The 27,869-nt window shown below is 42.1% G+C and overlaps 1 protein-coding gene across 1 annotated transcript in view; it reads left to right on the plus strand.

The window, feature by feature from the left end:
* The window catches only part of GPR107 (G protein-coupled receptor 107), a 53,534-nt gene that overhangs the window by 1,848 nt on the left and 23,817 nt on the right, over nt 1-27,869 (plus strand). The window contains 12 exon segments of the mRNA XM_029912758.1: nt 121-221; nt 8,921-9,046; nt 11,680-11,773; nt 14,321-14,378; nt 15,223-15,249; nt 15,251-15,311; nt 16,695-16,828; nt 17,681-17,802; nt 18,329-18,343; nt 19,829-19,931; nt 19,933-19,981; nt 21,110-21,235. Coding sequence (XP_029768618.1) covers nt 121-221; nt 8,921-9,046; nt 11,680-11,773; nt 14,321-14,378; nt 15,223-15,249; nt 15,251-15,311; nt 16,695-16,828; nt 17,681-17,802; nt 18,329-18,343; nt 19,829-19,931; nt 19,933-19,981; nt 21,110-21,235 — 1,016 coding nt within the window.

Genomic DNA, 27,869 nt, shown 5'->3' on the forward strand with positions numbered 1-27,869 from the left:
CCAAGCGCACGCCCCGCCCCCCGTCACTCTCTCCTCCCCAGCCGCAGACTCCCTCCATGACCCCAGCACTGCCGCCCCCGATCACATGACCCCGGGCCCGGAAGTGACGCTGGGGCGAAGATGGCCGCCCGCGGTACCTGCTCTCCGCGGGGGAAGGCGCTGGCCCTGGGGGCGCTGCTGTGGCTGTGGGCAGGAACCGGGTGTATCGCCTCAGCCTGCAGGTAAGACCTGGGCGAGCTCGGCGGGCCCCTGCGGTAGCCAAGGGCTGCTCAGCCCCGGCGTCTTCCCCCCCACCGACTCCCCATCCCCGCCCCCGGGGCTCTGTAGTCTCTGTGTGGGCCCCGCCCCTTGTCCCCGTTCCTCTGTGTCCGGCCCCTTCTTCTGGGCTCGTTCCGTGTTCCCTGTTGGGCCCCCGCTGGCCTGGCTGCCCTGTTCCCCCGCCCCCCGCTGCTGGCGCTTTAGCTTCCCTCCGAAGCTGCCCTGGACTGCTCTAAAGTGTGGCTGGACCCCATTTTAATGGGGTTGCCAGGGCTGGCTTAGACTTGCTGGGGTATGGGGCCGAAGCCCGAGCCCCACTGAAGCCCAAGGGTGGCGGGGTTGAGGTTACAGTCCCCCTGCCTGGGGCTGAAGCGCTTGGGCTTTGCTCCCCCTCCTCCCCCCCGCAGGGCAGCGGGACTTGGCGGGCTCAGGCTTCTGCCCCCCCCCCCCCCCCCCGGGGTCGTCAGTTATTGGGAGTGGACCACATCTACCCTGACTGAATTGACCTTGTCAACACTGGTTCTCCACTTTTAAGGTAACTCCCTTCTCTTCATGTGCCAATATATTTATGCCTGTATCAGTAATTTTCACTCCATGTATCTGAAGAAGTGTGTTTTTTTTACCCACGAAAGCGGGTGCCCAAATAAATCTGTTAGTCTTTAAGGTGCTACCGGACTCCTTGTTGTTTTGGGGATACTGACTAACACGCTACCCCTCTGATACTTGGGGTTGTGTAGTAATTTTTGTTGTCACAAGGGGGTCTGGGTGCAATGAAGTTTGAGAACCCCTGCTCTAAAGCATCTAGCATATTTTTGGATTTGGTATAATAAAATGTATCAATATAGCAAGTCTCTTAAAAACAAAGACTATGGAAAGCCTATAGAACTTTTAGTAAGTTTAGCTGTGAGTTTAGCTGAATCCTCTTGTTTTATGATTGATCAACTTCTGTTGCTACTTTTCTGCTGCTGGATCCTTGATATTGTCACTGTCTTCCCCTTGCTGGTGCTCACCAATGCCTCCTTGTCTATGAAACCATACTATAGACAATGCAAGTAAGCCTCATGATCCACTGTTCACTCAATGTGCTTCAAGTGAGAGGTTGCTGCTGCTTATACTCTAGCAAATTGGATGGATGGGAGGAATGTGAAGTTGTTGATCCTTGAGTTATGAGAGCACGTGTCCATTAAAAATGGTGGTTAAGAATTAAAGGTTAAAAAAAAAGGGGGGGGGGGAAATCCGCTTTCAATCTGAAAATTTTCATCACAGATGACAGTTCTTGATAGTTTAATTCCATAAATTTATCTAAATAATGTTGAGAACATAAATGTATTATGATCTCTGTAGCCCAGAAAAGTAGCTAATACATAGTTAAGATTGAATTTAATTCTGTAACTATCATATAAGGTGTTGACTCTATCCTTGAATCTTCCTACTTATGTGTTATAGCTAGGAAGTGTGAACAAAACAAATCTGTAGCAAAGTGTTATTACTCTTGAACTAATCTTTTTGTGAGGTTCTGGACTAGTTTTAAACCAAAGTTGTGGTTCTAGTGATCTGAAATGTATTTAGAATGTCTAAAACCACATATTCAAACTCAGGGTGGTCTTAGCCCTTTCCCTTTCATAGGCAGACAAATGGAGTGCTGTGGAGTCTATTTTACGGCCTGGCCTGAAAGATGCAAAGACTAACAACCCATCCGAGCAATGTAGCTATTGTATCCAGTGATTCTTCTCAAAAGAGAAGAGGCTTGCTTTGCCCTAGCATTTTTCCATCAAAACTTCCTCCCTTCCCACTATGGTCTAGATTGTGGCTGCCCTCCACCCTAGAGATGACTGCTCCTCACTGGTTCTGTATACTTTGTAAAGTGCTCTAGGAATCATCAGGATGAAAGCATTTTAAAGTGCAAATAGTTCCTATCAGTTACCTTCTCTTTTTTGTTAGTGGGAAGCCCCAGAACATGCCAAAGTAAGTGGTATTGGCAGCAGACCTAGCCCTACTCACTGCTTCTAGTTAGGTTAGGAAGGCTGCAGAACTTTACTTTACTTGAGGTGGGGAGAGTGCATGCTAGTAGGAGAGGACTAGGTCTCAACACTATAGTTATTTATGTGCAGGCCACATCTGTGCTACAAAGTTCAGTCAAGATAAGTTACATCAGCATACGGCTGCCGATGTTTGAATATCACTTGGGCACTGTGCATGCTCATCATGAGTGTCTGCATAGGTGGAAAAAGTGGTGCACTCATGGGTAGGCAGTCTGTGCCCCATTCCACTTCTAGTGCAGTGCCTAGTGGGACATTTGATAGTGATTTGTGGGATACCAGCAATTTGCCCAAGGATTTCTGAGAACTATACTTTCACCATACCAAGTCTGATCAAGATTGCACAAGAGGATAAAAATGACATCTCCATTCTGATAAACAATGCACTCTGCCTGATTCTGCCTGCCTCGTCCACCATGCCAAAAAATGGAAAAGCAGACACTCCCTCTACCTCTGCCGCTATCCAAGCTCAGGACGCTGATGTGATGGAGATTGTGTAATTTGGATTGCCATACTATTTTTTGAATTTATTTGCTAACATTGTGCAAGTATTGTGAGCAATCAAAAATCAATGTCTTTGTTCTCTTAACTTGTGGGTGGGATGGGAGCCATTTTTTTTAAATGGGGGGGAAGGGAGAGAAAGGAGGCTTCGGGCAACAAAAAGGTAAGAAATGCTTATAAGGAATAATGCAAGTACACACTTACCCACGCTCCCTTCCCCTTCATCAGTGGGCTCATTTGCGCTCACCTAGCAGGAATGGTTTGACTCCAGTGGAGTTTCAAACAGCTTCTGACTCGCTGCATGGTCTACGTCTGCCCCTGAGAGAGGGGGTTCCTCTTCCCTGCTGTGCACTGCAGGGATCTTGGCATGAGGCTCCTGCAAAGTGTCCACAGTAGAATGCAGGGTGCTGTCCACATAAAGTATTGCTTGCAGTTTGTTGTAGAAACAACAGATCCCTGGGGGTGGCTCCAGGTTTGTTATTGGCCTCACTCACCTTGTGGTATGCCTGCTGAAGTTCCTTCATTTTTACACAGTACTGTTGCTCATCTTTGTCATGCCCAGTTTCAGCATCCTCTGTGCAATCTGCACATAGATGTCTATATTTCTTCGGCTATTCCATAGCTGTGCTTGCACAATCTCTTCTCCCCACAGCCCGAGGAGCGCTGACTTCTTTCCTGCTCCATGCAGGAATGCATCTTGTAACTCACTATGCATGGAGTTGGCAAGGTCGGATGCTCACAGAGGTGGGCTATTATATGTGCTTGCCAAGATGGGCAGGAAAAAGCATTTCAAAAGCACACTGAGGCTTTCAAAGTCTTGACCTCCACTGCCCAGGGGTCAGAAATAGTGACCAGAGCAACCACTGTTGTGTGGTGAGGGGCATTGTGGGTTAGCTTCTTGAAGGACTGTTAGAGTCAACACAGTAATGCGGAGTCAACACTCGCACCGTGTCAGTGCAAGTAGGTGAGTTGTGCCTCTGCATCATTCTAGGAGGTGGTGTTCTTGCATCGCTGTAACCGGGTGCTGACATCAGCAGAAGACAAATTTAGGTGCAAACACATGGAGAACTAGACTGAAACAAGTTGATTTGGTTGACCTAACTTTGTAGTGTAGACCATGCCTAAATGACGTAGTATGCAAATACCTGAATGTTGTGCTATCCAAAATGGAACTATTGAAGGGCCATCTATTAGTAACCATAACAAATCTCAAATCTCTTACATGAGGGCTTGAAAAACTCACTGGCCCTTGGCAAGTAGGAAGCTTTCCTTAGTGATAAAAGGAAACTAAACCATATTTTTTGGCAGGGCTTGAACTTGAATTTTTTAAAATTTCTTACAAATGTTTGGCATTTTAAGCTATTGCATTATTGCCTTCCTGAGATTGTTGCTTGGGCTCATGCTCACAGGCTTCTCCAGCAGCAGTAGAGTTAAATTGACAAGACACTGGTTAGTTGCACTACCCGCTTGAAAGCAGTAAATCCAGAAGACTGGTGTCTTCAGAAAGCTGTGAGCAGCAACCAAGCACTAGACCAGTTTCTCCTGGGTACTACTATGTTCTCTTCCTCACTTCCCAGACTTTCAAACTGACCCTGGCCAGTAGTTATCCTAGTAGCTGTTGGCTGTGCCCCCTCACCTCACCCCAAGCCCAGCATCTCAAAATGCTGGGTAATATGGCATTATGTCCTCAGTAGTGCAATGAAAATAAAGTATTTGCTTCGATAACACAAATGAGCTTATATCAAATCTTGTGTTATTACACAGGCATCATGTGATCTTTATAACAGGGAAAACTAAGGGTGAGAGTTTACAACCCAAAAGATAGGAAATGCTTAGTTAAATGCACACTAATCACCCTTAAAGTATTTGCAGCAGTAAGAATGTTCTTATATTTAAAGGGCGGGTGGGGAAGTGACTCACTCCAAAGCCAATCCCCATTCTATCAATTACACTATTATTTTAAGGCAGCAGGCTTTGTGGGAGGCTGATGTTAAGAGTTATAGTTCTTACTTAGGCACTGACTCGCTGTCTCTGGGTGAGTCACTTATCCTCTCTGCCTGTTTCCTGAACAGTAAAATGGAATACTGATATAACCTCACAGGAGTGTTGTGAGAACTGACAATGACTTCCCATTGAAGGAAAAGAAAGGTGCTTAAAAATCAAGCTTATGATATTTATATAGGGATTTGACAAAATGCATGCTGGAAGTGCAGCATCTCCCCTTACCACCTTTTATGTAGTGGCTTCCAACTTTTAAGCAAACACCTAGCTCATACATTAACTGTATCGTGAGAAATCCCTTGTAAAATGTTTCTGCTGTTGGCTCTTCACTTGTAACTAACTACACCAGGTCTGTTTGCCAAATTAAAGGCCACAGCTTCTAAGTGAATATTTGACATTACACTTCCTGAAACAAACTGCTGACAACAGAGTTGGTTAAAGAACCCACATAATTGTGATTTCACAATAGTTAACACACTGGCGCAAAGAGTGTTCCTTCTGTTAGAATTTGTTGTTTGCTTTTAGAAAGAGATTATTTTGTTTCTCATCCTTCAGTATGAGGGTCATTTTTATAAGTTTATTTATGAAGTATCTTTTCTCTTTGAAGATACAAAGAAATGCTTTGCTATTGAAAGACTAGTCCATAAAAGTAAGATTCACTTGGGGAAACTCTCTCCTTGGGAGTGCATGTGGTCTGTGACTTTAATATTTTGTGCAGAATGTTTCAGAGAAGGTCAGAAACATGAAAAAAAAAAAAAAAACAACCCTCTGCACTTAAAAAAACAACAACATACACATGGAAAGTATTTTCAAAGCTGTTCCAGAAATAACTTTCAGCATTTTCTTTAATTAAAAAGATGGTGATGTCTTCATGGAGCTCCCCTCAGGCCTAATCTGTACTTCAAATCTTCCTGTACTATGAAACAGTTTTCATTATTAGCTTTTAAACTACTTCAGCTAGTATAGTGATATTGCCCTATGTGGACAAAGCATCACTTTTTTTATTTTATATTTTTTAACATGACAGAAAAAATCACTAGCTTTTGACAAGTCCTTAAAACTGTTTTTTAGGTGTCTGGCACAACATTGGGACCTTAAATAACTCTTGTTCAAATTGTTTCATGGCATGGGAAAAACCTATTGTAAAGGTCCCAGCTACATACTTGTCAGCGGGTGGTCAACTTTGATGCAAAGTAAGGCTAAAATAATTGGTCTCCTCTGAAATCACTGGAAGCTTTCCCACTAACAGAATTGTACAGAAATTCTATATTGTTGTATTAAGAGTTTCTTAAATAGTTGTTAAATGAACAAGTATATCTTACCTTACAGCAACTCTTCAATTCACTAACTCCTAAGGGAGAAAATATTCTGTTCTATTTTACATCATGTTGTCTGGTTAGTAGCTTCCTGTGTAATTAGTTTTAAGATGCTAAAATTTTAATACATTATTATTATATTGGAGTCTTTCTTTAAACAATCTCAGATTTCCGTTACTCATGTGGGATAACCTTCCAAAATCCATTATACAGCTTTTCTGCAAGTACCTGTACTTCATGTATGAGTTACAATTATGGGTGTTTGGTGATACCTCAGTTGTCCATATCCCTCGTCACAGGTCGACATAACTTCTTATTTTGTCTGGAATTAAACAGTATGCAACGTACAAGTTGCCTTCTTAGTGGCCCTGAGCCCCCATTTTTATTGCAGATCTAAGGACCAAATTCTGCTCTTGTTTATACTTGTGCAACCCCACTTGAAATGAAAGCAAAATTTGTTTGAGTCTTAAGAACCTTACTAGTGGGAGGCAAGATAAGTATTAACAATTTATAATCTTTAAACTGCTGATCTGGTATGTTCATGGGTGCTCTCCAACCATATAATTTTTCTTATTAGAAACTAATGACAAAATGTGCCATTTCTTCAAAAGATGAAAATCAGTCAAATAGATCTATAAACTGTGCAAGTATTTAAAGCCGGGTAAAAGTAAGAGCAAAAATATTTTGGCTGTAATGTATTAAACTTTTTTGACCATCTTTTGGTGAGGGAGTATGCATGTTAATGAAACATTGCTGATTAAGTATAATTTAAGTTGAATTTCTTTTCCAAACATCATTCTTTCTTGGGCTGCAAACAAATGCTTCTGATTGCAAGTTAAACTACACACCCCCTGTTCAAGATAGAAGTTTAGATACCACAGAAGTGTCCTGTATCTTTTCCACACTCATTCCCCCCCATATCTGGACTGGCTCTTATACCAAGCGTGGGTAAACTATATCTGCTGTATATTATCTAAACAGTATAGGTTTCATATTTTGGATTAATAATCATTATATGGAGAGTAGTAGCAAATGAACCAGGTAGATTCTTGTTTCAAGTGCAGAAGTATGACCCAGAAGCCAAAGAGAAAACACTAAAATAATCTGTTAAACAAAGAATGAACTGTGAAAATGTGCCATTAATATTTTTCCTGCAGAGCATTGGTTATTCACATCTGGTTATTCACAAATAACCTAATAATGGGGTTACCTCTTATTAGAACTAGTGTGCATATATGTATGTGATAATTATGCATAAGAGTATTTTAAATTGGGATCTCGAACAAGTTTCATAGAAATCAGAGATGAGGTGAGAGAAGAGAACCTATTAGTGTGCTTTGTGGATCCCCTGCTCAGTTCTCCAATGCCTTGTCCAGGCTAGCTTTAGTTTGCCTGAGCAATGAGGGTTTCAGGAGTATTCTACTATCTAATACACCTTCGCTATTTAACTGATCAAATTCAGCCTACATTTTTTTCTTTGCTCAGTTTCATCCTATTATTCCTGGGAGTGGAGGCGAATATCTCCATCTTTAATCCTTATACCCTTCATACGGCTGTCCAATTTCTTAGTTAAAAATTGGACAAACAATACATGCTTAAATTTTTCCTCTTAAATTAGTCTTAGTTCTTGTTTCTCTGCTCTGACTGCCCTCTGGTTGTCGATTTTCAAGGAGGGAGATGTCCCAGACTATGCAGAATTCTAGGTGTACCAATGCAAAATAGTAGGGTTAAGACCTTCCTACTCCATGCTTTGGCATCCCTGTGTATAACACTTTAATGTTAATTGCCTTTCATCTGAAAATCATGATGTGCTTTAAAAGCCTTACCTAATTAAGCCGCCTTACCTTCATTAGATCAAAAAGGGAAAAAAAGGATCACTTCCTCCGGTGCTGAAACACAATTACTCTAGTAATTTAAGTCAGGAGGTTGAGAATACCACAGCTAAAATTCCAAGGGGATTTTGTGTACACAGAATGTAATTACTTGAGGTGGAACTATGCTATTAGTGGAATTAATACAAATGTTCTTGAAGTGCAATGAAAACCTTCATGACCACAGATATCAAGTATCTCATTTTGTCTCACCTAAAAGATGGTATTCTCAGATGAGTGTCCATTAGCTATAAGATGAGGCCTTCATTGAGTTCTAGAAAGGAAAATGGCCACTTATTGAATTACCTACTCCACTCCTCCAGCACCTTAGGTTTTTGTCGGATCATCTAAGCATTGACCCAGCTTGACCTTGCTTAACATGTGAGATTTGACAGGATCACAGTATAATGTGGTATTTATAACATACCTAAATGAGAGCTGGGCTTGGGCCAGGGAAATATATTTGAATCAGCTAATTCCTCTCTAGTTTGCCACAACAGCTGCTTTCTAGAAAAAGCAACCAGTATTGAAACCGTGACTGACTGTCTTGATCCCCCAACAACTTTATTTTTTGTGTTGCGATATTACACTAGGCAGTGGAGCCAAGACAATAGTCTTCATTTGCATCTTTATCATGAATACACCAGGGAAATACTGAAGAAAAAATCTTTAATATATTTTGAAAAATATTGTGGCATTCAGATGATTTGAGAAGTTATATTTGACCAGCTCTCATGAAGTAGTTGGTTCTATTCTGAAGGATGCCCAAAACTGACTTACATTTGGCTCCTTGAGTTTACCCAGAGTCTGTTTTTGATAACAACTTCACTTAAGTGAAATGTCACTGTCTTCCCTCCCCCACACAACAAATCTTTAATTGGCAGACACCTGCCTGTTTAACTGTTATAACAATTGTCTGTTAAATCTCTTCCAGGATGATGTGAGGCAGAAAGTTCACCTCAGCACCTTTGGCTTCTTCAAGAGTGCGTTCGTGATGGTCAGTGTCAGCAACCTTTCACTGAAGGGACCTTGGAGCCTTGATGACAAGAGCAACTCAGCAGTAAGTGACTTTGTAGACACATAGAGATCTTCCATTAACATTCGTGGAACGTAGCAAGTATTGAGAGAGACGAAGCTCCTGCACTTCTTATCCCATTATAAAATAATCTCTCACTACATACAGCAGTACAGGAGCAGAGAAAGACGTACACTTTAGGAAAAGAGAATGGTCAGACTACTGGTGCCTTATCAAGCTCTGGGTGAAAGCCTATATTCAGGCTTCCTGTAAAATTCTTTGAGTTGAATACTGTGACCCTTTGAGCTGGGGTTGCTTCTTAAGTTGTACAGCTATTAGCTTTTTTTCCACTGCTGGCAGTTACAGTTCTCTTGCAGCTTAGGCGCATTTAGTGTTGTTTTGCATGGATCTGGGTAAGCTACTCTAGCATCCTCTCTCCTTATGGAGAATCTCTAACTGGTCTGCAATGATTATGTTGGGAAGTGGTGATCTCAAATTGCTTCCTAAACAGTCCTCCCCAATGGATTTTGTAATGGTCCTCTGCACTGTTACTGTTCCTCTAAACCACATTACAAAGCATAATTATTTGCTGCACTAGCAAAATCTGTACATGTTTTTTGAATAGGGAAGATTCATAGATTCCAAGGCCAGGAGGGGCTATTTTGATGATGTTTATGTACTTTTGTGTCCCCATGGATGCTCTGAAACTTCGTGTGTGTGTCACACATAGAGAAAAGTCAATAAATAAAAGTGGAATTGATCATGAGCTCCACGATCTAGAATCATAGAAGTGTAGGACTGGAAGGGACCTCAAGAGGTCATCTAATCCAGTCCCCTGCGCACAAGGCAGGACTACATAATAGGTGATCTCTCTACTTCCATCCATCTCCACCCTCTGACAAACAGAGGCTAGGGACACCATTCCTTACCCATCCTGGCTAATAGCCATTAATGGACTTAACCTCCATGAATTTATCTAGCTCTCTTTTAAACCCTGTTGTAGTCCTAGCCTTCACAACCTCCTCAGGCAAGGAATTCCACAGGTGGACTGTGCGCTGTGTGAAGAAGAACTTCCTTTTATTTGTTTTAAACCTGCTGCCCATTAATTTCATTTGGTGGCCCCTAGTTCTTATATTATGGGAACAAGTAAATAACTTTTCCTTATTCACTTTCTCCACACTACTCATGATTTTATAGACCTCTATCATATTCCCTCCCATAGTCTCCTCTTTTCCAAGCTGAAAAGTCCTAGCCTCTTTAATCGCTCCTCATATGGGACCTGTTCCAAACCCCTAATCATTTTAGTTGCCCTTCTCTGAACCTTTTCTAATGCCAGTATATCTTTTTTGAGATGAGGAGACCACATCTGTACGCAGTATTCAAGATGTGGGTGTACCATGGATTTATAACTTTGCCACTAACTTAAATCATATTATTACTTATTCCTGAGTGAAAACTTTTCCCTATTCTGGTTGCAAGTAACACACATGACTACTAAAACTGAAAAAGTTAGTGGAAGGGATTCTCTTTCTGTTTCACTTTGTGTGTTTGACACAACTGTTTAGCATCACTTTCACTGTGGTGTTGATCACTTCCTGTCTCATGCACTCGCAGTTTGGTGGTGGTCTTGGGCCTGTCCACTCCAAACAGTGGAGGAGCAGAAATCCCTTAATGGTGGTTTTTAAAAAGGGAATTCAGGGCCTACTATTCTTAAAGGGTGCTTATTAGAAACTTTTTTCTCTTTTCTTTGACTAAAAAAATTGAAGTAATTCAAAACAACAGTGTCTCTTTCTCTCATACCTTTTGGTGAACAATTTGTCCTCAAATCCACTTTAGTGGATAGTTTCCCTCGGGACTGTCTATATTGAGCTGAATATTCTCTAGCCTGAATAGTCTTTAAATGAATTTCAGTTCTTCTCTCTGGTTTTAGTCTAGCTGCTAGCCAGTTCCCTCATCTAGGGCCATCCTTTCTAGTGTGTAAGGAAGACTGTTCTGCTATTCCAGCTCTACACAATATATGCCTAACAGCCTGCTTGTGAATGCTCCACTTGCCTTCATTGTGTAAAAGAACCCTTTCATCTAGTGTGAAAGTAGAGCCCTCTTCAGAAGCTGCTGCCCAGTTGCCTAAAATTTTCTTCATGACTGCCGAGATGCCATTGGGTTGGCTACCAAGACTTCAGAACAAACCTGTGAGTCTGAGCGCACGAATGTAGGGAGCAACCAAAGTCCTGGTGGCCCAGGTAAGCCTGCCAAACCTAGTCAGACTGTACTGCTGCTGCCAGGATTTCTGGTCCAAGTATGTGCAACAGTTTGTCATGGCTAGACTCCTTGAGCCATAGGGGAAAAAACTCTTACTTTAACCCATTCATGATATCTCTTTGGATATCTGTAACTTCCAGCATAGAAACATTACCAGTTGGTGTGTATGAATATCTTGTCATGTGACAGTTCGCATACTATTGTGGATAGAGCCCTGCGTGGATACAAAATTTGTATCTGCGTCCAATCCACGATCCACAGAAATGGTCCGCGGATATAAAGCAGATATCCGTGGATTTGCAGGGCTCTAGTTGTGGAGTCCCAACTCTCTGAACAAACTGTTTGCGACTCCCAACTATCAAGCTGTATTTATTGTTACTTATGTGGTTCAGATTAACTGGATTCTACTTTGATTACAGTGTTTGGCATCCCTTCAGCAGCTACTTACCACTCTGGGGGTAGTTGGTAACACTTTGCGGATGGACTCCAGTGTAGAAGTGAGAAACTTTCTTGGTATCTTAGTTTTCAACTATGTAAAGCTCTTTTAGATTTTGGACCCGGCTTTCAGGATTGGTCCAGGGGAAGTGGCTGCTAACAGTCCTGTTAGAGTGCTGTTGAGGAGCCAGTGTTGAGGCAGAGGGCTGCTGTGTCTATAGCCTGGTCCATAATCTGGGAGGTTTGACAACACTAGCCATGTGGGCTATCCAATGCCTTTCCCCCCAAACAGAAGAATTCAAAAGAAACTCCACAAGGAAACCCTCAGTCTGTGGGGTTTTCTATGTGTGTGTTCTGGACCTGAATTTGTCTGTTTGAAACTAATGGAGCCAAATTGTGTCCTGACTTATCCATGGTGTAGCCTTACTAAGCCAGAACCTGGCACGTTGTCTTGATGTGCTAAATTCAACTAGGCTCAACATCACCCTTTAGGCTCAAGTCTCTGACTCTTGCTCATCTTAACACAGTGACAATAATATCTTCTACGACAGCAGCCTTTCCCCGAGTCTGTGTGGCTTATTGTCTGGGTTCTTTATCGGCAGGGGTGCCAGTATCTGACGATCTCTGCTCTGATGAGATTACCTGAAAACAGTTTGTTATCCTGTCACTGAGAAAGGGGTAGGAAGAAATGTAGGAGGCTTATTTTAAATGGCTCAAGGTGGCTGTCTTGCAGTAACACTCACAATTTCCAGTGTAGCTTTAGGTGAAAATTGGCTGCCTGCTCTTCATGTTTGTACTTAGGCTACTAGGTTTATAGTTATGAAAACAATACTGGCACTAAATAGATAAAAATAATCAAATCTGCAAATCTATTGAGAGCTCTGCTGCACGAGTGTGCCTGCTCTTGCCTGGTCTTGTGTTAAGAAATGCAGCATGTGTGTTGGTACAACATGCTGCCATCCAAGGGTCATTGCCTAAGCTCGGGTCTTGAACTCTCACTTCCTGATGGCTTCTTGGAGGCTTCTATCTCCAGCCAATGTTCATAGAGTCTGTTGAAGTGGGACTGTGAACGGGATGTGCTGTTCCATCACGGCCTACTCATCAACTCGAGAAAAACTTAGTTTGAGGACAGTAGCTCAACCTTAATCTGGTAGATAACACATGACCACTTACTGTGACATTACTGTGGGAGGGCTAGAACAGTGACTTCTTTAGTACTAGTATTTCCTGTGAGGTACATGAGTCTGGGAAATCCAACACTATTGATCTTCAGTTGGTGATCGTATGTGGTCAAAGATTTGCCTTTTGGATTTTAAATCTGGTAGGAAGCTGGTAGGTAGACAAGATTAAAACTGGGTAGTGTAATGGCCAGACACAAAACAGAAGAAAATACAGCATGTTTGCAAATTTCTGAATTCAAAGTGTCTGAATTTGCTCTAAATGCTCTATTCTCTAGGTGACAAGTCTAAAAGAAGCATAACAGCAACTCAGGTAAGACTGAAACTAGTTGTTTTCAGGATAAGCTAATAGGACGGGGCGGGGGTGGATCTTTCAGACACAAGCTGGAGTGGAAAGTGGGTGTATTGATCAGTGTGGGGTATAAGTAAGCCCTTCGTTTTCAGTTTAAACCGATTTTTACCGAAAAATTCCTGGGTTTTACAAAAAGTATTCAGTTTTTTCCTGATTTTTGTACCCTACTTTTGTATCATTCAAATATATAAAAATAACTTGTTTTATTAGGAAAATATAATACATTGCATGAGCTACATGTATTACGATAATACATTAGTCTGTGTGTATATGCAAAGCTGCCTGTTGAAGTAAGGCTATGTATTTGTCTAGAAAATACACACAATAAACAGGCACGCACGCAAGCTCTGAAGTGTGTGTGCATCTGAACGTATTGATGAATTTCACATTCACCACATACACATTTCAAGCTCTTAGCAGATAATGGTTAAAAGATTTGACACACTAAAATGGGAAGAAAACAAAAATCTGTCAGAATATGTTTCAGAACACAAGGAAATATTTGAAAATTCAAAAAAAAAAAAAAAAAAAAAAAAAAAAAAAAAAAAAAAAAAAAAAAACAGGAGAAAAAGATGAAGTTGAGTGTATGTGCTGCAAATGGTGTGGCCCAATTATTAAATAGAACTATTAGCCTAAAAATATTTACAAGTCTACAACAGTAAATTGTTTATTCAAATGAAAAGTTTTATTTGGAGATTAGAGATGTATTGTTTTATTAAACTCAGAGGTGGCATTGTGTTTTGAGTTCTGTTTTAGTTCTGCAGCAAACCACATTGATGAATGGAATTCAAAGTATTAATCTACTGAATACTTTTCCCCCCCGTCTTTCCGTCCACCAAAATGAACCCTGATATTTACCCAGAAAAATTAATAGTTTTTTACACTGATTTGTTTTTGTTGTTGTGGTAATAAACTCTGATCAATTCCTGGGAAAATTTAAATAAAATAAATACTGAAAACGAAGGGCCATAGGTATAAGTCATGCAAAGTACACCATGTATTTCTGATTTCATGACACAACTGCAGTATTTACCTGTTAGAAGGCACTTCTAGATGCATTTTATTATTATTATTATTATTACTCTTCTTCCCCAGAATGTAATGGAGCCAAGTGCACCATTTTCGTAAAGATAAAGGAACTGTTTCATTCCAGGTAAGATTTTTGTCAGTAGCTCTTCCATAAACTCTTTCCCTTCACTGTAGCAGTCACTGAAAAATATAAATCCACTGCCCCCTTTCATAATCTCCCATTCCGTTAATAAATCTGCCTCTCGATAGCACATACATTTTTTTAGATGGATTCTTCTTTTGGGAGTAAGATCTAAAAGACTTCTTATTTATAAGATGCATTAGCGTATCTTGTAAACCACTCATTCACATGGTGCTCCTTACAGTGTACTAGTTTGAATGTAATAAATGTTGCCTTCTGTAATTAGGGATACAAAAATATATAAAAACTTAAATTAACTATGGGTTGGCAGTGTGACACCAGTCTAAGAGGTAGATCTTCTGGGTGAGACCAGATTAACAAACTTTCTCACTTCAGTGCTCTTACTTGCTTTGTCTAAAACTTAACTGCTGGCTACTGCTGATAAAACATTTTGTGGCATGTGACTGAGTTTGTGGTTTAGCCTTAAAAATTGTTCACATCTTACTCAGTTCTAATCTTCTGGTTCTGCCTGTCATTCTTAGGACGTTGTACCATGTCACACAAAATAAGCTATTGAAATGCTATGATTCCTGTATCTAATGGCACTGGATTTACCAGAAGGCATAGTCAAGGGATTAAGTGTAAGGATGGAGTATATTTGACTTACAAACAGTGGCATCTTGCTAACTTTGTGACTGTACAGGTACGGAAAGGGGGCAGTATGATCCTAAATGTCAAGGACTTTTCATATTCCCATGGAGATTGTTTTACAGCAGAGCAATGCTTTTCTAAGGTATAAATATGCTGACTTTCCTTGTTCTTATTTTTTGTTTTATTTTAATATCAGCTCTGAAAATGAAGGTCTGTACACTTTGCTTCCACAAGTGTGTTGGCAGTGTTGTGCAGACCAGTGATCAGCTCCTATTGAGCCTTGATGTGAGTATCACGTGTAAAACATAACTTAGAGCTGTTGCATTTGCTTAGTCAGTACCGTGAGATGATGCATGAGACTTCAGCATAGGAGCACCAACTCATGTGCTCTGCACAGATTGCTGGGGGAGGCAGGGTGGAAGTTGGGGTGGGGAGACCCAGCTGTATCCAACATATCCTTCTAATGTCTCATTTCATAGCAGTGGCATCCTCTAAGGAAGTAGTTGTAGTATCAACTGTGGTGTAATAGGAAGAATTTAAGGAATAAAACATAGTGCCAGAAAGAAGTGGATGAAGATGTAAAGACTCCACCAGGGCCATGCACAGCCTGCATACTGTGACCTAGATGCTGTGATGAGGGGAGAGCCAATGTAGTGGTGTGTGCTTCTCTTCTCTTCTCTCATCGAATCCTTTTTCTTTACATAACGGCAGCCGTTAAGGGCACTGTCTAAATCTTAGTTATCAGCCTTCTTGAATTTCTGTGAGTTCTGTCTTTCTAGCTTAACAGAGGATACATCACCGAAGGGAGCATCTGAATATCAGAGTATTATCATAGGTGTTCTAGGAAATGTGAGAACTTGGCAGCCTAAAGCGTCCCTGAGCTGCACCTTTATAATCTGCAAGAATGAGATGGGTGGGTAGGAGGGGAAATGAGACTCGAGTTGAAGGTGGTGGTGGGTGGGGTTATGTGAAGATCCAAGTTGATTTAACTGGTGTTTCGCTTTTTTATGTCTGTTAGCACCAGCCTCAGTAGGGCTTTTTAAACACAATCCGAACAAATTCCAGCTTTTTAAAAAAGCACTTGAAGAGTTCAGTTGATGTGAAAACTTGGTTTCACTTGCTGTAGCAGTGATCTCTGTAGTAGAATTGCAGTAGGAAAGTGCTTCCTTCCCCCTGACAGGAGAAGAAATCTATTGTAACAGATGTAAGAGATTTTAAGTGTTTTATGAATCTTTGTGAAGGCTTGTACACATTAGAATATGAGCTATGCTTCGTATTTAAACAAGGCTCTGGCTAGTGTGTCTGATTCAAGTATGGACAGACCATACAATTCACTGCTTGTAATAAGTTGTTCCTGGAGGAAGTTACATTCTGCTTCCCTGAATTACCCTATGCAACTCAAGCAGCAGAAGGCATCTTCAGTTCCTGTCCTCTCTTATTGTATAATGTTACTGTTCATGATTAAGCAGCAGCTGCATTTCAAAGAAGTGATTCCTATGTGTTTAGTGTGCAGTATTCTGGGACTCCTTGGGGTGGAAAGCACTATTACTTTAGGAATATGAATTCTAAGCTCGTACATCTGTGATTGTGAATTGCAATAATTAAGCTAATGGCGATAGTCAAAGGTCTCTCTCAGCTACACATCTAACACTTCTCTTCTCTATTCAGATAGAGATCAAGGAAAAGAATCCTGAAAGTTACCTCTCGGCGGGTGAGATCCCACTTCCAAAGCTCTACGTTTCTATGGCTCTCCTCTTCTTTCTTTCTGGGACCGTGTGGATCCACATCCTTCGTAAATGCAGGTAAACTAATTTTCTACAGCATCATGACAAGTGTGAACCTGGCTTGTCTTGGTCTCTGCAGGGGAACAGTTTTGTCTGTTTTCCTCCTCTTGCCTTCCCTTGGCCTCCCAACAGAACTTGATTCAACCATTTTTGAGTTACAGTAAGACAACTTTGTAGTTTTAAACAGTCTTGCATGCTTAAAAAGCTTCTAAATATAAACCTTACCAAAATTTGTTTTATTCCTGAAGGCTATTTGATTTGCCGAGAAAGCTTAATTGGAAATGGCAACTGTAGGGATTGCTGTTACTGACCGCTAGTGGATACTCCTGTAGCTCAACAGGCACTCTAGAGGTACCGCTTCAGGATACGAAGTCCCACAAGGAACAAAATGACTTCAAAATGCAAAGAACTAGGAATTTGTTAGCTGCGTGAAATGAGCTAGATGTAAACTAAGGTGAATTTCTACGGTTGTATGTAGTGGTGGTGTAGCCGTGTCAGTCCCAGGATATTAGATAAACAAGGTGGGTGAGGCAATATCTTTTATTGGACCAAGTTTTGTGTTCTCGTTCTCTGTCTCGCCAACGGAAGTTGGTCCAATAAAAGATTCTCACGCACCTTGTCTCTTGAATTTTCTAAAGTGATCCTTATGCAAAATATACTCGTACAGCACTGCCATTTTAAATACCCACATTCATCTTTACTTCAGACGGAAACATTTATTGAAGAGAATGGTGCCTTAACAGGAAGCTCGGTTTATAAGCCCCAGACAGAATGTGTCCGTATATGATACGGTATCTCAAGGGGCATTTTTTTTAATGTGCCTCCGTGGGACTCTCAGCTTATGCTACTTCTGCCCCCTTGTGTTTACAGGAATGATGTGTTTAAGATTCACTGGCTAATGGCAGCCCTCCCTTTCACAAAGTCTCTGTCCTCGATGTTCTGTGCAGTAAATATTCTCTATTTGTTTCTCCCATATGGGGGAAGTGGAACAAGTGGAAAGCAGGGCAAGGTATATCAGGGAAATGGCAGCTTGTGCCCTTACAGCATGTTCCCTGCTGAGATTCCAAAACACTTTCCAAATTATCTATATAAGGATCATTTCTCACATTACTGAAACACAGCTGCTTCTGGGGTGGAACATGGCAAGAATTTTGTGCCAACAATGTTGTGCAGTATTTCTTAGGAGGAGAAGTTAATGTTAATCGTTAAAACTACAGGGGACACTCAGCAGCCACAGAGCGTCAACTTCACATTGAAATTTGATTAGGAGAGAGAACTAGCCTTCCTGTTCTTGGAAGTAGTACAATGAGAATGCTAAAGACCACCGCTGGCCAAGATATTAACGTTGTGTGTTGGCGCAAAGGTGCGTATTCCTTTTCTTATAGACATCAAGCAAAGGCTGCTGTCTGAGTCAACACCACTGCTGCAGAAGTTTTGGGTTTCCTTCGAGTTCTAAAGTTTGACTTAGCCTGGTAGAGCTGATGAAGTTACAGCCCTAAGTGATGTGGCTGCAGGCAGGTATATCGGGGTGGGGTTGTCGTGCACATCTTCACTTCTCAACTCCTTTTCCTGTTTACATGGGGTCAGAAGTGCCCATGATTCTTTGCCCCTCCATCTGGTCCATAGCATGGGTTCATAGGTCTTGGAGTTCCGCTTCTTTTCTCTGCAAACTTCTCTTGACAGTCTTTCCATTGTGTCCTCTTCCTTCCATGCTTTCTTTGTTGATCGTTCTTCTCTGTAACGCTTCCCGAAGGTACGTAGGGTTGTGAGGCACCTCGCTACCAGCGTGCCCTTAGCGTCAGGAAGCCTTGTCTGTGCCTATTGTGGGTCAGCTCCCCAGTTCCACTGCCACGGGCAACACAAGCCCTCCCTTCTAGGCCTCATAGGCCCCGCTGTCTCTCTATGGGTTAGTGATAGCCCTGAGCCCTCCAAATTTCTTCCTGGAGCGTCCAGCTCCTGATCCACTGGACCCTTTCAGGACCTGCAGGTTTACTGCTTCCAAAGAAACAGTACGCCCCAGCTTACCAATTTCACCTCAGTTCACTGCTCTGCCTAACTCACAGCACTTAGATATTTTATACTGAAATGAAGTATAAGTTTATATAACACAGCATAGAGATTCAAATAGAAGTATTGGAAACAATTGGTTACATATGAAATAAAATCATGACATGCATTCTTGAGCCTGGACTTAGTTAACCAGATACTGTCCTGTCTAATAAAGTATTGCTCACCCAAAATCCCTGCAGCGCTTTACAGTAACAGAGGCAGTGGCCCTTCTTTCATGAGACATGCACACTCCTTGATGAAGGAATCTCCACCAACCGCTACGAAGATGTTACTCAACCATAACCGCCAACTCTGCTAGCTCATTTCTAAAGCTCTCCTTCTCTTCCAAAGGGCTAGCAAAGAGTGCAGCCTGCTCATTCACCAAACCTCAGTGTTGTTTATAAAGAAAGACCACAGGCACAGTTCGGTGACAAGGGCACTCAGCTAGGTTTATTGCCTTCAAGGCATGGTCCTAGCGGCCCATAGGAGCTTCAGGTACACTGACATGAGTGCCCACTAGTAAGGAGCAGCTCAGTCAGCAGTGGAAATTTCTCTCTTCCCTTTAACCACACAGAGTTTTAAGGCAAGGTACCCCGACGCTTATAGACTGAGACAAACAACTTACGTACCACCTTATGTGTTTCATGACATCGGCTTGTTACCCCTCCCTCCTTGTACCTTGCTCCAGATCTCTTAAGCAAATCATCCCTATTCATCATTGCTCTTACCTTGTGTTAGGTCAGGAAGTACCAGTGCTAATCTTCTGGAATGTGTTCACATACATATCCAATGACTAGTACTTCCTAGGAGTGCCTGTGTTTTAGCAATGCTAGCAGTACCTTTGCCAAGTTCGTATACCAGAGAGTGAACTTGTAAGCAGCTGCTTTAATACACGGCCTGACTTTGGTTCAGGCCTCAGGTCTTGCACCAGTCCCAGTGCTCCAGGCTCTCTCTCTTGCTCTCTACTAGGATCTGTGTATCACTGCTATATTTGTTCCTTTTTCAGGCTGAAGGACCTTCTGCTGTTCATCACCATCATACTGATCGGCACTGGCTGGGCTTTCATTAAACATCCTTTCAGATAAAGACAAAACGGTCTTTATGATTGTCATCCCGCTACAGGTGAGGACAGAACTGGCAACAATTAGGGTTAGGATTAAATGCTCCTAAAAGGTGGGTTCTAGCCTAAGATCTCCCACATGATAGCAAATTGCACTAGAGTACTGGTCATCAAGTGTAGCACAGCAAAGCTATTCCCAGAACAAGCCTATCAATGCAGTGATAGTACAGTGGAGCTCGAGTTGTAATCTCTTGAGTGTCTGTGGAGGAGACAAGGTCTGATCACTTGAGTGACTTTTCAACTTTCCCCCATGTTGAATAGCAGATCCAAGGGACCAGGGACTAGGGTTGAATTTGGCCCCTAGAATATTGTTAAATTACTAAGCAGAGATCAGGGACTAGCTGCCCTATACCACTGAAGAGAGGTTAACAGAAGGAGTCTAGAATTGGAGGTCTCCAGGCTTTCAGGTAAAATATGCCCAATGTGTTCATAGTGGCCAGAATGCACCTCCTACTCCAGAAGTAGTAGTACTGGTACTGGAGGCATCGGACAGTGGACCTTAGTCCTCTTACCTTGTAAGCTAGCTTCCTGTCTTTTAAAAACCACAGCACAGATCTTAGATGCCATTGGGACACGCATAGAGCAGGAGAGGTGGGATGTGAAGCACAGAACATTGAGTCGTTCACTCAGTTTCGACAGACCAGGAGACTGGCCCTCAGTACTGGCCCATCTGCTCCTTGTGTGTATTCAGTTCTATCTACATATTTAAATGAATAAGTTTGCTATTTCTTATTCCCATTGGCACTATAGATCAGCACAAGTAAAGAGTAACAAGGATTCTATTTATTCTTATATATCAGCAGAAATTATGTTCAGTCAATTACACCTGTGAAAATCCTTTGAAGGTGTCACTGAGCATATGATTTTTAGACAAAAGGGTGCAGTGTTGCTGAGCATAATTACAGGTGTTGATTCATGAGTGTCAGTGTGGGCTCTTTCTATGAGGACAGACTGAGTTGCAGAGCTGGCAGCCAAAAAAAAACAACCAACCACAACTTTTTCCATGTAAAATGGGTGCACTTGATCTGGAGTCGCTGAAAGACAAAAGTGGAGCCCCATGATGCCACTTTTAGACTCTTTTTGTCGAGTGGTCCTGTGAAGCAGTGTTAATGTCTTGTTGTGTCCTGTAGGTCCTGGCAAATGTGGCATACATCATCCTAGAGTCAACAGAAGAGGCAACAACTGACCATGGGCTGTGGAAATGAATTCTATTCCTGGTAGACCTACTGTGTTGTGGAGCCATCCTATTTCCAGTAGTACGGTGAGTCATTGTGTACAATACGTGGCTTCTGTGGTCCTGATGGTTTAGGGCAGTGATTTTTTTTTCAAATGATGGGTTGCAACCTACAGGGGGTCACACAAGGTAATTGGGGGGCAGGGGTCACGAGGTGTTGCTTTTATTATAATTTAAAGCCAAGAAAATCAATCTGAGGCCTTTCAGAAGTGCTGAAGTCATTAGATACAGAAGCAGTTTTTTGTTTTAGTGATCTAGGTTTGAAAGTCAGGCAACCAGATGTTAAATCAGTGGTGCTAGCTACGTCCAGTGGAAGACGCTATTTTCAGCCAGTATCTGTATTTATTTACCTCGCTTTACAAGGAATGATCCTATAAGGAACACTTCCCTGCCCTTCCTTCTACTCTACTTGGCAAGGAAATGTTGTTGGCTAAACAAAACCATTAACTGAATTATTTCTATCTTTGGCCCTTAAAAGAGGCATTTAGCCAGAATATTTGTCTGCTGAATTCCATTTTAGTCTTAATCAGACAAGCAGCTGGGCTTAAATGAGGAGACAAAGGAGCTTCTGGCTCCTTTGATTAGTAAAAGAAGAATGGCTCCCATATTTTGATCCTTAGTCCTCTTGATTTTTTTCCTGTAACAGAGAAAGGAACATAAACCTCTTGTATAATAAACTTCACAAGCCCATCATTTTAAATGCACACCTCTTGTGCAGATATTCCATGCCATACTCTAGAAAACTGCGGACTGCTCAGATATGGAGTTACGCTTCATCTCCAGCTTGGCTAGTTGTATGGTTAAATTGGGTTGCCTTTGTGCAGTTCTAGTCCTTTGACAGAAGGCTATTTAAATTATCAGTGACATTTCCCCTGACACTGTAGAATGTCCTCCAGGAACTCCTAAATGCCTCTCTTCCCCGTACCTTACCTTCCCCGCCCCTCCGCTCAAAAAAAAAAAAAAACAACCAAACCAAACTTCAGGGTTTCCGCTAACAATGTTGTAAATAGAATGGGAGTGTTAACTTGCATGATAAAGCTTTTTCTATAGTAACAATGTATAAATACTTACTGTGACAATTCTTTCCAAATCCCTAACGTCAGAAACTGTTCTCATGGCTGCTCTTGTTTCACCGACTTCTCTTGGTGAAAGAGACAGAGATGTACTCCAGTGACGAACCTTGTGCTTGCAAAATCTTAGGACAAATTTACACTACAAAATTAAGTCGACCTCAGTTACCTCGACTAACAGCCACCGCTGTAATTAACTACTCTTTGTGCTGGCAGTGCGCGTCCTCACCAGGAGCGCTTGCACCAATTTAACTGTCAGTGTGGAACATTGTGGGACAGCTTCTGAAAGACAGCCACAGTCGATGTAAGCAATGCAGCGTCTACACTGACACCGCGTCGACCTAACTACATGGACTTAAGCACTACGTCTCTCACGGAGTTGGAGTGAGGCTATGTCTACACTAGCACTTTTGTCGGTATAACTTGTGTCGCTCAGGGATGTGAAAAAAACACCCCTCTGAGCGACATAAGTCACGTGGACAGGCGTGCCAGTGTGGGCAGCGCTATGGCTGCAGGAGATGCTCTCCTGTGGACACAGCTACTGCCGCTCATTGGAGATGGTTTAATTATGTCGATGGGAAAGCTCTCTCCCATCTGCATAGAGCAGCTACTCGAGTGATCTTACAGCGGTACAGCTGCATCAGTACAGCTGTGCCACTGTAAGCTTGCTAGTGGAGACGGTCTTATTAAATTGATGTAGTGGGCGAGTTACATTGGTGGGAGCTGCATTTTAGTGTAGACACTTACTGAGTTAGATCCACCTCAGCTACCTTACGTTGACCTAACTCTAGTGTAGACCAGGGCTTGCTTCCAGAAAGTTCTTATTTTTAATGAAATATTCTGTGGTGTTTTATCACAAATGCAGTGTCCCTCTGTTGCCAAGATGTTGACATAAATTGGCAGTGAAATCTTGGTTTGAAATCCAGATCCACCCTTATGTGGATAGTTTCATTTAAACCAGTAGGATGACTCGTGTGAGCAAGAGACAAGTTGGTCCCTGACAATATGTGGGGGGTAATATCTTTTATTGACCAACTTCTTTTGGTGAAAGAGCCACACAGAGCTCTTCTTCAGGTCTGGGAAAGATACTCCAGTCACAGCAAAACGCAAGGTGTACTCCTGTTCTTTTTGCGGATACAGACTAACACGGCTGCTACTCTGAAACCTGAAAGGTGGAACAGATAGTTTAGCATAAGCAGTTAGCACATATTGTCAGGGACCATACAAGGTAGAGTAGCCCATTAGCACCTCTTCAGTCATAGGACAAAGAGAGGCAGTTAGTGGGTTACAGATTGTTGTAATAAGCCATAAATCCTGTTCAATTCATGATTTTTTAGTGTCCGCAGACTAATGAATTTAAGCTCCCAGGTTCATCTTTTGAAAGTGTTTGTGCTGGTTTCCTTTGAGGATGAGGATTGATAAGTCAGATAAAGAGCGATCACTTTGTGTAACTTGTTCACCCACAGGTGATAGGGTGTGTTTTGTTTTTTGGTTTTTTTTATCATGTGAGCAGACGAATGGGACTGGGTCCTTGAGATGCCGTTCCTGCAGCGTGGCTTCTGTTGCTGCAGCATAACGCCTGCTTGGAGACATAAGCGGTGATCACCCTCTTCAGTGAAAAGGGTTTAAAAGAGCAATAATATGCTAACCTCTTGACATTACTTTGAGTAGTAGCAAAAGAGCTTTCTCCTACTAGTGGAACCTATATTAAATGGATAATATCCCAGTGTCTCATCCCTACCCCTTACATGTAGCTTTCATAGGGTAATGCAGAACTTAGATGTCAGTTTTCCAATTCAGCAGAGGGCACTCTGGTACAGGAAACCCTAAAATGTCTGTCTTGAGGAGGTAGTGGTGAAGTGCATGCAGTGTAAAACATGCTGTAGACCAGGGGTCAGCAACCTTTCAGAAGTGGTGTGCCGAGTCTTCATTTATTCACTCTAATTTAAGGTTTCGTGTGCCAGTCATACATGTTAACGTTTTTAGAAGGTCTCTTTCTATAAGTCTATAATATATAACTAAACTATTGTATGTAAAGTAAATAAGGTTTTTAAAATGTTTAAGAAGCTTCATTTAAAATTAAATTAAAATGCAGAGCCCCCCGGACCAGTGGCCAGGACCCGGGCAGTTTGAGTGCCACTGAAAATCAGCTCGCGTGCCGCCTTTGGCACACACGCCATAGGTTGCCTACCCCTGCTGTAGACACTTAACCAAGAAGATACTGTCCATGCTACAAAGCTTGCTGAACTCTGACAGTGTTTATTTGTAATGTTATAAGTCAAAGTAATGATTACAAAGATGGGTACAGTATTTTGAGATTTAAGGATGAAAAGCACCATGGAAGTGTTAAAATTACTACTGGAAATAGATATAAGAGCTGCTACCATAAATTACCTAACTCAAATAGCACTATTAATGATTTCTAATGGGACAATCTACCACGCTGCCCCAGAAGATAAAACACACTTAAAAATGAATTCATTGTACTTGCCCACCTCCCTGCATCTGGTCTGGTTTGCATCCACCTTTTGTCTCAACGTATGCTTAGATCAGGGGTAGGCAACCTATGGCACACGTGCTGAAGGGGGCACGCAAGCTGATTTTCAGTGGCACTCACACTGCCCAGGTTCTGGCCACCGGTCCGGGTGGCTCTGCATTTTAATTTAATTTTAAATGAAGCTTCTTAAACATTTTAAAAACCTTATTTACTTTACATACAACAATAGTTTAGTTATATATTATAGACTTATAGAAAGAGACCTTCTAAAAACATTAAAATGTATGACTGGCACACAAAACCTTAAATTAGAGTGAATAAATGAAGACTCGGCACCCCACTTCTGAAAGGTTGCCGACCCCTGGCTTAGATTGTAAAATCCTTGGGTCGGGGTCATTTTGTGCATGTGTGTGCACGCAGTGCTTATTCTTAATTGTGACCTCTAGGTGCTACTGCAATACAAATAACCGTGTGTGTGCGCGTGCGTGAGCGTGCTCAAGGTAGAATCACAGTTTGCTTGTAATGAGCTATGTAAATACATAGATGCTGACAGTTCAGTATCTGGGGCCTGGCTGCAAGCAGTTGATGGGATGATCAAACCCTAGATTTGTGTGGCCTGAGGTAATGCTGGTAGACCCCCCACAGCTTGCAGTTGACTATTTTTTCACAAGATGGTGCTATGGAGTTTGCTCAGTGTCCAGATGCACTGACTAAAACAGAAAGGTGAAGCAGCTGACATCAAGAGTGCTCAACATGAGGTGCTTAAGAGTTGCCAACAGTAAAATGTGAGGCACAGGATCAAGATTCAAATAAAATCTGAATGCAGCTATCCATCTTTTTTCCAAATACTTATTTGTATAACTCCAGCCACTGTGTCATAGTGAGCAAAAGAATCCTGCAAATTCAGGGATTCCCTGTCATTGCAAAATCTCTGGATAATATTAGGAACTACTAAGGAAATGTGATGCTTTTTGTTCTTCCTCTGCCACCCCTTTGTCTCCCCTGCTATAGTGTATCTCTCTCTCCATAGCCAAATGGCCAACCAGCTGCTGCTAATAAAAAAGAGCAGCTAAAGAAATAGTGTGCCAGGAAAAAATATTGCTTAGTCTTAGCTCCTGGCAGGAGCAGCTGCCACTGTGATGGGATGATGTGGCCTCACTTGCCAGATCCAAATGTTTTTCATTAAAGGCAGAGTAATTATGCTGCTGTTGATAGGATTCTTGGGCTCCAAATTAGAATCTTCAGTTAAGTAATTAACAGGAAAGTGGGGCCAGCAGCAGAATTTTGCTGATGGGTCCCACCCTGGATAACTCTTTCAAAGATGAAGGATAATTTGGTCTGCCTTTATAATCAAAGTGAAATGAGTTTGCGCTTGTTTTATACAGGTATATGCCTATCTGTCATGATACAGGAAAAATGAGATGGGCTTTTAAATAGCAAACGACTGTAAATTCATTAGCATTTCTTTCATGAATTAAAATGGTCTCTCCTTTTTAAGTAGTGAAAGTGACTAGATCCTTCCATCACGCAGCCTAGCTGCTGTGCTGCATACTCTGTGATTAGAATTGATTGAATCTTGCACAGGCAGACACAGTCCTGGTTGGACTGCCTATTGCCTGCCAGGACTTAATGTCTGTTATTACCTCTAAAGCTGCTTCCCCTATTTCTCTCTTCGCTACTTTGTAGGGCATTTGGGAATTTACACCATAAATTCAATAGCCATTTCCCCTGGCATTTGGTCCTTTTGGCAACCTTCCCACTGATGAAGAAGACTTCGCCTCTTTAAGGAAATATTTTTAAAATCTTGGTCACAGAGAAGCCTTCAGAACTACCAAACCTGGTAGCCCAGGCACTCGATGACTTAGTATCCTGGCAGTTTTGCCTGCCCACATGTCTACTAAGCTGTAAGTCTGACCCTTTTCCAGCCACAGCTCAACATGTTGATTAGGTAGTAACCCCAGGAGCCTGGCACAGTCGTGACTGCAGTCTGACTGGAATAGAAAATGAAGTAAAAGGCTGTCTGACAAATAATTCTGTTTGCCACAGTCACAGCTGTGCTTACAAGCCCAGTGGGTTCACTTACCCAGAACTATTTAAAAAGCCCACTAAATGCTGAGGTGGCTGAGCTAATTAATGAGAATTAATTGCAGCCTGCATGAATCTCTGGAAGAAGTAATAACCATGGCCACGTGGCTTTTGTCTTATGCTCATCGCTGTCCCAGGACAATTTAGATTTTGCTGGAGGTGGTTCAGACATAAAGCGTCTCCAATTGGGTGCGTTATTCTGCCGTGTCTGAGGTGCTCCTTCCATTCTCTTAAAGCAAAATGGCTGGTTTCTGCCCAGGTTACTGGTTGACCTGCAGAGCAGTGGGATACAAACCTCCAACTGGGCTAGGTTGGTTTCTCTCTTCCTATCATTTGACAGATTACTCTAGTGCATTTTAGAGCTTTCTTACTTCCCCTTCTTTAAACTTCAGCAAAAGCCTCACTGCATCTCCTCTAGTCCGTTTCCCCCACCTGCAGAGCCTCCTCCAAATCCTTGCTTTCCTTTTATTCTGCAGCTATTGATGATTGCAAATGTCTCATTTACAAATCTGAAGACGCGAGCATAGGAAACTCCCCAAAGGATTAAGGGGAGCAATCCTGACCGGTCTAGTGGAATCATTTATTTGGCTGGTGGATCACTTATCTGCAATCTCATTCTAGTCTCCATCCCTCACAACTAGATCTGTGAGGGGAGAGGGAAGAGATAGGAATACAGTTTTGTAGATTACCTACCCTTCCTATGTTGCGACTGTCATTTAAATTCTCAATAGCTATACGTGGCTCTCTGTTTATGCTGTAGGGTGACTGGGCTTAAAGCCCTCTGTCTTTCCAGGGGGAGAAAATAATACAGCTGCAGTCTTTATTCTGCCCCTCTCCTGTGCACGTGTGGAGGAACGTGGAACTTGGTGCAGTCTGGTCACGAACTGTTAGCAATTTTGCTGAGGCACTGCAGCATGCCATAGTTGGCAGCAGTATTAGAGGAAATATGTTGCAGCTAATAGCTGCTGGGCACTGTTCCCTTTGTGCTGTGCAGGGGGCAAATA

The sequence above is a fragment of the Terrapene carolina genome, unplaced genomic scaffold (assembly GCF_002925995.2).
Source record: "Terrapene carolina triunguis isolate 2854851 unplaced genomic scaffold, T_m_triunguis-2.0 Scaffold238, whole genome shotgun sequence".
Taxonomy (NCBI): Eukaryota; Metazoa; Chordata; order Testudines; family Emydidae; genus Terrapene; species Terrapene triunguis.